Source organism: Passer domesticus, chromosome 3 (assembly GCF_036417665.1).
Source record: "Passer domesticus isolate bPasDom1 chromosome 3, bPasDom1.hap1, whole genome shotgun sequence".
NCBI lineage: Eukaryota > Metazoa > Chordata > Aves > Passeriformes > Passeridae > Passer > Passer domesticus.
Genome location: NC_087476.1, coordinates 1,395,060 through 1,406,099, shown reverse-complemented (window position 1 = coordinate 1,406,099; position 11,040 = coordinate 1,395,060). Strand labels below are relative to the sequence as shown.

At 57.1% G+C, this 11,040-nt stretch overlaps 1 protein-coding gene across 3 annotated transcripts; it reads left to right on the top strand.

Moving 5' to 3' along the window:
- Window positions 1-2,602: 2,602 nt before the first annotated feature.
- On the top strand, window positions 2,603-11,040 carry SLC35F6 (solute carrier family 35 member F6). 3 transcript variants are annotated; one of them, XM_064411487.1, is made up of 6 exons: window positions 2,603-2,759; window positions 4,378-4,450; window positions 6,217-6,386; window positions 6,518-6,705; window positions 9,737-9,847; window positions 9,956-11,040. In XM_064411487.1, exons 1-6 carry the CDS (start codon window positions 2,617-2,619, stop codon window positions 10,453-10,455), a joined length of 1,185 nt encoding a protein of 394 aa, XP_064267557.1. In that variant the 5' UTR covers window positions 2,603-2,616; the 3' UTR covers window positions 10,456-11,040. The 3 variants fall into 3 exon arrangements, with proteins under 3 accessions (XP_064267557.1, XP_064267556.1, XP_064267558.1); XM_064411486.1 differs by having other exon boundaries at window positions 6,217-6,394; window positions 6,493-6,705; XM_064411488.1 differs by lacking the exon at window positions 2,603-2,759 and adding an exon at window positions 5,418-5,487 and having other exon boundaries at window positions 4,432-4,450; window positions 6,217-6,394; window positions 6,493-6,705.

Genomic DNA, 11,040 nt, shown 5'->3' with positions numbered 1-11,040 from the left:
CATCCATCCATCATCCATCCATCCATCCATCCATCCATCCATCCATCCATCCATCCATCATCCATCCATCATCCATCCACCATCCATCCATCCATCATCCATCATCCATCCATCCATCCATCCATCCATCCATCCATCCATCCATCCACCATCCATCCATCCATCATCCATCCATCATCCATCATCCATCCATCCATCCATCCATCTGGATCTCTCGGGCTGCAAAAGAGATGGAAAAACAGATGGAAAAGGGCTGGGAAAGGGCTGGAAAAGGGCTGGGAAAGGGTTAGAAAAAGGGATGGAAAAAAGGATGGAAAAGGGATGGAAAAGGGCTGGGAAAGGAATGGGAAAGGGGTGGGAAAAGGGCTGCAAAAGAGATGGAAAAGGGGTGGGTAAAGGGATGGAAAAGGGGTGGAAAATGGATGGGAAAGGGATGGAAAAGGGGTGGAAAAACAGATGGAAAAGGGCTAGGAAAGGGCTGAAAACGAGATGGAGAGAAGCTGGAAAGAGGGTGGAAAAAGGGGTAGAAAATGGGTTGGAAAAGGGATGGAAAAGGGATGGAAAAGGGATGGAAAAGGGATGGAAAAGGGATGGGAAAAGGGATGGAAAGGAGCTGGAAAAGGGATGGAAGAACAATTCGTCACTGGCTGCTGGGGAGGCCCAGAGTGGGGGAACGGGGGCACAGAGAAGCTGCCTGGGATTATCCCAGGCAGGTTTATCCCGGGCAGGTTTATCCTGGGTTTATCCCGGGCAGGTTTATCCCGGGCAGGTTTATCCTGGGCAGGTTTATCCTGGGCAGGTTTATCCCGGGCAGGTTTATCCTGGGCAGGTTTATCCCGGGCAGGTTTATCTTGGGTTTATCCTGGACAGGTTTATCCTGGGAAGGTTTATCCTGGATTTATCCCAGGCAGGTTTATTCTGGGTTTATCTCAGCTAGATTTATCTCAGCCAGGTTTATCCCGGACAGGTTTTCCTGGTCAGATTTATCCTGGGTTTACCCTGAAAAGGTCTATCCAGACAAATTTATCCCAGACAGGTTTATCCTGGGCAGGTTTATCCTGGATTTATCCTGGGCAGGTTTATCCTGGGTTTATCTCAGCCAGGTTTATCCCAGCCAAGTTTATCCTGGATTTATTCCAGGCAGGTTTATTCTGCATTTATCTCAGCCAGGTTTATCCCAGCCAGGTTTAACCCAGATTTACCCCAGGCAGGTTTATCCCAGACAGGTTTATCCTGGGTTTATCTCAGCCAGGTTTATCCCAGACAGATTTATCCTGGGTTTATCTCAGCCAGGTTTATCCCAGACAGGTTTATCCTGGGTTTATCTCAGCCAGGTTTATCCCAGACAGGTTTATCCTGGGTTTATCTCAGCCAGGTTTATCCCAGGCAGGTTTATGCTGGGTTTATCCCAGCCAGGTTTGTCCCAGGCAGGTTTACCTCAGGCAGGTTTATCTTAGATTTATCCTGGACAGGTTTATGCTGCGTTTATCCCAGCCAGGTTTATCCTGAGTGGGTTTATTGCAGACAGATTTATCCCAGGTTTATCCCGGACAGGTTTATCCCAGGTTTATTCTGGGTTTATCTCAGCTAGGTTTATCTCAGGCAGGTTTATCCTGGGTTTATCCCAGACAGGTTTACCTCAGGCAGGTTTATTGCAGACAGGTTTATCCCGGGCAGGTTTATCCTGGATTTATCTTGGGCAGGTTTATCCTGGGTTTATCTCAGCCAGGCTTATCTCAGCCAGGTTTATCCCAGGCAGGTTTATCCTGGGTTTAGCTCAGCTAGGTTTACCCCTGGCAGGTTTATCCCAGGCAGGTTTACCTTAGATTTATCCCGGACAGGTTTATGCTGCGTTTATCCTGGGCAGGTTTATCCTGAGCGGGTTTATTGCAGACAGGTTTATCCCGGGTTTATCAGACAGGTTTATGCTGCGTTTATCACAGACAGGTTTATCGCAGACAGGTTTACCCCGGGTTTATCCCGGGCAGGTTTATCCCGTGCGGGTTTATCCCGGGCTGGCCCTGCGGGTCCCGATTCCCGGGAATGGATCCCGGCCCCGCTCCGACAGCGCCACCTGCCGGGCGCGCGGGGACACGCGACAAGGGACGGGGACAGGAACCACCGGGATGGGAATTCCCGGGACAGAACCACCGGGATGGGAATTCCCGGGACAGAATTCCCAGGACAGAATCCCGGGACAGAATTCCAGGACAGAATCCCGGGACAGAATCCCGGGACAGAATTCCCGGGACAGAATCCCGGGACAGAATCCCCAGGACAGAATCCCGGGACAGAATCCCCGGGACAGAATTCCCGGGACAGAATTCCCGGGACAGAATTCCCGGGACAGAATCCCCGGACAGAATCCCCGGGACAGAATCCCGGGACAGAATCCCGGGACAGAATTCCAGGACAGAATTCCCAGGACCGGCAGCACCGGAGCGGCAGGAGGGGGTGGGGGCGTGGCTATGCAAATACGTAGGCGTGGCCACACAGTCTTCCCTCCCATTGCCCTATGGGCGTGGCCAGCTCGGGCAGGGGCGGAGTTTTTCCCATTGGGGGCGTGTCCCGCTTTGGGGGCGCGCGCGGTGGGCGTGCCCTTTCTGTGGGCGTGTCATGGGGGCGTGTCCCGTTGTGGGCGTGTCCGGGGGCGTGTCCCGCGGCCGGCGGTGCCGGGGGTCCATGGCGTGGTCCCGGTACCAGCTGGGCCTGGCCGCGCTCATGCTGCTCACCGGCTCCATCAACACCCTGGCGGCCAAGTGAGTCCCCAAAATCCCCCGAAATCCCCCCAAAATCCCCCGCGCCCCGCCCCCCAGCCCGGCGCCCCGCGGTTTGTCCCCTCCCCGCCCCCCCCGGGGCTTTGGGGTCACCTCGCTGTCCCCACCCCCAAGGCGGGGGATCCTTTTGGGGGGACCCGGCTCCTTTCGGGGCTGGGGAAGGAATTTTGGGCTCCTCCAGCCCGTTTTGGGGTGGAGCCCGCCCGGCTCCCTCTGCGGCTCCTCCCGCGCCCCAAAATCCCGGGGAGCGCGGCGGTGACGTCACTGCCAACCCGCGGCCATCCCAAAATCCGCCCGGGCAGGGCGGACCTGCCGGGCCGGCTCATCCTCATCCCGCGGGGATCCCGGCCGATCCCGGCGAGATTCCAGCCGATCCCATCGGATCCCGGCCGATCCGGGCCGATCCCGGCCGATCCGGGCCGATCCCAGCTGATCCCGGCCGATCCCATCGGATCCCGGCCGATCCCAGCACCGGAAAGGGAAACTGAGGCGGAGGGGACACGTGAGGTCCCAAAAAAGCCTCTTGCGACACCCCGGGAATGAGTCAGCCCCGAGCGCCCCGGGATTGCCGCAAAACCGGGATGGGAGCGGTCCCGAGGGGGTCGGGGACATTCCCGGCTGGGTTTGGGGACATCTGGGGTCTGTGGAAAGGGAAAGCCGCATCCAAAGGGTCCCGCTTTGGCCAAAGGGGTTTGGAGCACCCAAAAAAAAAAGGGGGGGATTTAGCCCAAATTTGGGCTGGGGCATCCAGTGGTTTTATGGATCTGGTGTCCCTCAGGATCCGGAGTTTTGGGACACGGGGAGTGTCCCATTCCTGGTGTCCCTCAATCCCAGATCCAGAATTTTGGGACGTGAGGTGTCCCATTCCTGGTGTCCCGTTCCCGGTGTCCTGTTCCCATTGTCCCTCAGGATCCAGAGTTTTGGGACATGGGATATCCTTTTTCCAGTGTCCCGTTCCCGGCTGTCACTCAGTCTCGGGATCCCAGATCCGGATTTTTGGGACATGGGGTGTCCCATTCCCAGTGTCCCGTTCCCGGTGTCCCGTTCCCGGTGTCCCATTCCCGGTGTCCCGTTCCCGGCTGTCACTCAGGATCCAGAGTTTTGGGACATGGGATGTCCTTTTTCCAGTGTCCCGTTCCCGGCTGTCACTCAATCCTGGGATCCCAGATCCGTAGTTTTGGGACATGGGGTGTCCCATTCCCGGTGTCCCGTTCCCGCTGTCCCGTTCCCGGTGTCCCGTTCCCGGTGTCCCGTTCCCGGCTGTCACTCATTCCCGGTGTCCCGTTCCCGGTGTCCCGTTCCCGGCTGTCACTCATTCCCGCTGTCCCGTTCCCGGCTGTCACTCATTCCCGCTGTCCCGTTCCCGCTGTCGCTCAGTCCCGGTGTCCCGTTCCCGGTGTCCCGTTCCCGGCTGTCGCTCAGTCCCGGGATCCCAGCCAGGCTGGCTCAGGCCGGGGCAGCCCCAGCGGTGTCCCCTTCCCTGGGGACATCCCGGCCCGGAGGTGTCACCTGGGGGCGCTGCTGGCCCAGGGCTCGGCCCCGCGTTTCGGGATTATTTCGGGATGATCCCGATCCCGATCCCTGCCCTGGCCCCTCCCAGGTGGGCAGACAACTTCAGCGCTCCCGGCTGCGATGGGACGGCGGAGCACAAATTCCAGCACCCCTTCCTGCAGGTGAGATTCCCGATCCCGACCCCATTCCCGATCCCGACCCCATTCCCGACCCCAGCCCCATTCCCGACCCCAACACCCCTTCCTGCAGGTGAGATTCCCGATCCCAGCCCCATTCCCGATCCCGACCCCATTCCCAACCCCAGCCCCATTCCTGATCCCAGCCCCATTCCCGATCCCAACCCCATTCCCGACCCCAGCACCCCTTCCTGCAGGTGAGATTCCCGACCCCAGCCCCATTCCTGACCCCAGCCCCATTCCTGATCCCAGCCCCATTCCCGATCCCAACCCCATTCCCTATCCCAGCACCCCTTCCTGCAGGTGAGATTCCCGACCCCAACCCCATTCCCGATCCCGACCCCATTCCCGACCCCAGCCCCATTCCTGATCCCAATCCCAACACTCCTTCCTGCAGGTGAGATACCCCAACCCCATTCCCGATCCCAGCACCCATTCCTGCAGGTGAGATTCCCAATCCCAGCCCCATTCCCGACCCCAGCCCCATTCCCGACCCCAGCCCCATTCCTGCAGGTGAGATTCCCGATCCCAACCCCATTCCCGACCCCAACACCCCTTCCTGCAGGTGAGATTCCCGATCCCAGCCCCATTCCCAATCCTAACCCCATTCCCAATCCCAACACCCCTTCCTGCAGGTGAGATTCCCGACCCCAGCCCCATTCCCGATCCCGACCCCATTCCCGACCCCAGCCCCATTCCTGATCCCAATCCCAACACTCCTTCCTGCAGGTGAGATACCCCAACCCCATTCCCGATCCCAACACCCCTTCCTGCAGGTGAGATTCCCGATCCCAACCCCATTCCCAATCCCGACCCCATTCCCGACCCCAGCCCCATTCCCAATCCCAGCCCCATTCCCGACCCCAACACCCCTTCCTGCAGGTGAAATTCCCGATCCCAGCCCCATTCCTGATCCCAACCCCATTCCTGATCCCAACGCCCCTTCCTGCAGGTGAGATTCCCGATCCCAGCCCCATTCTGGATTTGAGCCCCATTCCCAATCCCAACACCCCTTCCTGCAGGTGAGATTCTCAATTCCAGCCCCATTCCCGATTCCAATCCCATTCCTGCTTCCAATCCCAATCCTGCAGGTGATCCCCCTTATTCCAGCTTCCAGCCCCATTTCCTGCTTCCAATCCCATTCCTGTAAGTGACAATCCCATTCCAGCTTCCAGCCCCTTTTCCCATTTCCAGCCCCATTCCTGTACTTGTACCCCATTATTCCCATTTCCAGCCCCATTCCTGTATTTGTACCCCATTATTCCCATTTCCAACCCCATTCCTACAGATGAACCCCAATATTCCCATTTCCAGCCCCATTCCTACAGATGAACCCCAATATTCCCATTTCCTGCCCCATTCCTACAGGTGAATCCCATTATTCCCATTTCCAGCCCCATTCCTGTACTTGTACCCCATTGTTCCCATTTCCAGCCCCCTTTCCTACAGGTGGACCCCATTATTCCCATTTCCAGCCCCATTCCTGTGGATGAACCCTATTATTCCCATTTTCAGCCCCAATCCTATACTTGTATCCCCTTATTCCCGTTTCCAGCCCCACTCCTATACTTGTACCCCATTATTCCCATTTCCAGCCCCATTCCTGTACTTGTACCCCATTATTCCCATTTCCAGCCCCATTCCTGTACTTGTACCCCATTATTCCCATTTCCCCCCCCATTCCTACCCCCGATCCCTTTCCCACCTCCCAGCCCCCATTCCCAGCCGGCGCCGTGTCCCTCATCCCCCAGGCCGCCGGGATGTTCCTGGGGGAGCTTTCCTGCCTCCCGGTGTTCCACCTGCTGCTCCTGCGGGATCGGCGCCGCGCGGCTCCCACCCCGGCCCCGTCCCCATCCCGACCCTTCCACCCGCTGCTGTTCCTGCCCCCGGCCCTGTGCGACATGGCGGGCACCAGCATCATGTACGTGGGTGAGTCCGCCGCGGGATTCCCGCCGGGATCCGACGGAATCCCGTGAACCGCGGAATTTCTGGAAGTTTCCGCCGGGCCCTGAGCGCTTTTCCCGCAGCGTTGAACATGACCAGCGCCTCCAGCTTCCAGATGCTGCGGGGCTCCCTCATCATCTTCACCGGGCTCCTGTCCGTGGCGTTCCTGGGCCGGCGGCTGGAGTGGAGCCACTGGTCGGGAATTCTGCTCACCATCCTGGGGCTGGCGCTGGTGGGGCTGGCGGATCTGCGCGGCAGCGGCGGCACCGAGCACGGGCTGGCCGACGTCATCACGGGTATCCCGGGAATGCCGGGGCACCGGGACGCGGGCTGGCACCGCGGGAATGCTGGGAATGCCGGAGCACCGGGAGATGGGCTGGCATCATGGGAATGCCGGGGCACCGGGACACGGGCTGGCCAATGTCATCACGGGTATCCCGGGAATGCCGGGGCACCGGGACACGAGCTGGCACCGCGGGTATCCCGGGAATGCCGGGGCACCGGGACACGAGCTGGCACTGTGGGTATCCCGGGAATGCTGGGGCACCGGGACACGGGCTGGCCAATGTCATCACGGGTATCCCGGGAATGCCGGGGCACTGGGACACGGGCTGGCATCACGGCAATGCCAGGGCACTGGGACAAGGGCTGGCATCACGAGTATCCTGGGAATGCCGGGGCACTGGGACAAGGGCTGGCATCACGAGTATCCCGGGAATGCCGGGGCACTGGGACAAGGGCTGGCATCACGAGTATCCCGGGAATGCCGGGGCACTGGGACAAGGGCTGGCATCACGAGTATCCCGGGAATGCCGGGGCAGTGGGATGGCCTTGGAATGGTGGGATCACTCCTTAGAATGGTGGGATCACTCCTTGGAATGACGGGAAAAATCCTTGGAATGCTGGGATCACTCCTTGGAGTGGCGGAATCACTCCATGGGATGGTGGGAAAACTTCTGGAATGGTGGGATCACTCGTTGGAATGGTGGGATCACTCTATATGATGGTGGGAAAATTTCTTGGAATAGCAAGGTCACTCCATGGAATTGGGAGGGATCACTCCATGGGATGGTGGGATCACTCCATGGATTGGTGGGATCACTCAATGGATTGGTGGGATCACTCCTTGGGATGGTGGGATCACTCCTTGGGATGGTGGGATCACTCCATGGGATGGTGGGATCACCCCATGGATTGGTGGGATCACTCCTTGGGATGATGGGATCACTCCATGGATTGGTGGGATCACTCCATGGATTGGTGGGATCTCTCAATGGATTGGTGGGATCACTCCAAGGATTGGTGGGATCACTCCAAGGATTGGTGGGATCACCCCATGGATTGGTGGGATCACTCCTTGGGATGATGGGATCACTCCATGGGATGGTGGGATCACTCCATGGAAAGGTGGGATCACTGCATGGATTGGTGGGATCACTGCATGGATTGGTGGGATCTCTCCATGGATTGGTGGGATCACTCCATGGGATGGGGGATTACTCCTTGGCATGGCAGGAAAACGGTGGGGTCACTCCTTGGAATGGGGGATCATTCCCTGGAATGGTGGGATTACTCCATGGATTAGTGGGATCACTCAATGGATTGGTGGGATCACTCCAAGGATTGGTGGGATCACTCCAAGGATTGGTGGGATCACTCCTTGGGATGGAGGGATCACTCCATGGATTGGTGGGATCACTCCAAGGATTGGTGGGATCACTTAAGCACAGACAAACGACTTCCCAACTAATTAAAGCTGCAAAGAAGCGTGGGCACGAGTGGAATATTGGAATATTTCCCAAAGCCATGGTGGGGAGTCACAGACTCCTGCTCTGTTTATCCAAAAATGTTTTTACGTATCCACCAGGTTTTTAAGGACACATAATACGTATTAATTACCTGCCTGCTTTGTACTGTAATTAGCTGAATATTCATTACGGCTGCATAATTGTTCTCCCTTGATTGGGTCGGTGGGGTTTGAAATGAGGGACAAAGCATGTGGGAGGAAAAAAATCATCTTCCTCACGGTGAACTCTTCACCCACGGCCAGTCGGACCTTTTGACCTGCTGGTCACGCTCTAAGCCCGTCCTAACTCTTAGGTTATTCCTAAGGCCGGGTTTTTTATGGCTCCTGCCCTTTTACCACACTCCATCTGTCCCCTGTCGCTCCTAGTTTTAGTTTTCCTGATATTTTTGTTGCTCTTTAACCAGAGTACGAGATTCCTGCCAGAGACATTTCTCACTTAACTCATTAACGATCTTAACTAAAACATGCGGTATTTCACTGTCTTAATTGTATTTCCAGCCGGCCCCTCCACTCACCTGCGCTTTTCAATTAGCCTAATTACATTTCCAGCTGGACCCTGGGCTCATCACTCCTTGGAATGGGGGGAAAACTTTTTGGAATGGGGGGAATCACTCCATGGAATGGGGGGAGTCACTCCTTGGAACGCAGGATCACTCCATGGAGTTGAGGGGGGGTCATTCCTTGGAATGGGGGGGTCATTTTTCCCCCACTTTCCTCCTCTCTTCCTTTTCCCTGTTTTCCCCGTTGTTATCCCTGCTGTTATCCAGGTTTTCCCTGTTGTTATTCCCTGTTTTCCCTGTTGTTATCCTATTTTCCCTGTTGTTATCCTGGTTTTCTCTGTTTTTCCTATTGTTTTCCCTGTTGTTTTCCCTGTTGTTATCCCATTTTTCCCTGTTGTTATCCCTGTTGTTATCCTAGTTTCCCTGTTGTTATCCCAATTTTCCCTGTTGTTTTTTCCTTTTTTCCCTGTTGCTATCCTGGCTTTACCTGTTGTTTTCCCTGTTGTTTTCCCTGTTATCTTGATTTTCCCTGTTGTTATCCCATTTTTCCCTGTCATTATCCCTGTTGTTTTACCTGTTGTTTTCCCTGTTTTTTCCCTGTTGTTATCCCTGTTTTTCCTGTTGTTTTCCCTGTTATCTCGATTTCCCCTGTTGTTATCCCTATTTTTCCTGTTGTTTTCCCTGTTATCTCGATTTTCCCTGTTGTTATCCTTGTTTTCCCTGGTGTTTTTTCCCTGTTGTTATCCCAGTTTTCCCTGTTGTTTTCCCTGTTGTTTTCCCTGTTTTTTCCCTGTTCTTTTCCCTGTTTTTTTTTCCCCTGTTGTTATCCCAATTTTCCCTGTTGTTTTCCCTGTTCTTTTCCGTGTTTTTTTTTCCCCTGTTGTTATCCCAATTTTCCCTGTTCTTTTCCCCATTCTTTTCCCTGTTGTTATCCCGATTTTCCCTGTTGCTTTCCCCGTTCTTTTCCCTGTTGTTATCCCGATTTTCCCGTTGTTACCCCGTTTTTCCCTCTTTTCCCAGGTGACCTCCTGATCCTGCTGGCCCAAGGCATCGTGTCCATCCAGATGGTGCTGGAGGAGAAATTCATCTTCAGCCACGACGTCCACCCGCTGCGCGCCGTGGGCACCGAAGGTCCGCGATCCGCCCCGCTCCCCGAAATCCCCGAATCCCCTCCAGCGGGAATTCCGCGGAAAAGATCCGCGGAAAAGATCCGCGGAAAAGACGCGAAACTCCCCGCAGGTCTCTTCGGCTTCTCCATCCTGGCGCTGCTGCTGGCGCCGCTGTCCTTCATCCCGGCGGGCCGGCTCTCCGGGAACCCGCGCGGCGCGCTGGAGGATCCCGCGGACGCCTGGTGCCAGATCCGCCGGGATCCCCGGATCCTGGCGCCGCTGCTGGCCAACGTGGGCAGCATCTCCTTCTTCAACTTCGCGGGGCTCAGCGTGACGCGGGAGCTGAGCGCGACCACGCGCACGGTGCTGGACAGCCTGCGCACGCTGCTGGTCTGGGCGCTCAGCCTGGCGCTCAGCTGGGAGCGCTTCCATGCCCTCCAAATCCCGGGGTTCGCCCTGCTCCTGGCCGGAGCCGCGCTCTACAACGGCCTGCACCGCGCCCTGCACGGCGCCGGGAATAACGGGGACACCGGGAATAATAACGGGGACAGCGGGAATAGCGGGGACAGCGGCCAGGAGAGGGAAGCGCTGCTGGGAGGGGATGGGGACGGTGACAACAGCCAGGGATGAGCGGGTGTTCCTTGGGATCGGCGTGGCGGGGAGTGGGATTGGGAATTGTCCCTGCAGGGAATGCCAGCCAGGGGTGGAGAGGCTGTGCCGGCTCTTCCCGGTGGGATACAGACACACAGCCGGCTGTGCCGGAGCCTCTGCCCCATTCCCAGAGGATTGGGATTGGGATTGGGGCCACAGCCAGCTCTCCTGAGCCTCTGCCCGATTCCCTTGGGATTGGGATTGGGATTGGGATTGGGGCCGCAGCCAGCTCTCCTGAGCCTCTGCCTGATTCCCTTGGGATTGGGGCCACAGGCGGCTGTGCCAGAGCCTCTGCCCCATTCCCAGGGGATTGGGATGGGATTGGGATTGGGATTGGGATTGGGATTGGGATTGGGATTGGGGCCGCAGCTGGCTGTGCCAGAGCCTCTGCCCCATTCCCAGGGGATTGGGATGGGATTGAGACTGGATTGGGAGTGGCATGAGTTTGGGCCTGGATTGGGATGGCATTGGGATTAGGATTGGGTTTGGGATTGGGATGGGTTTGAGCCTGGATCAACTCCCTTCCCAACCCATGTTCCCAATAAAGCCTCTCTGCCCATTCCA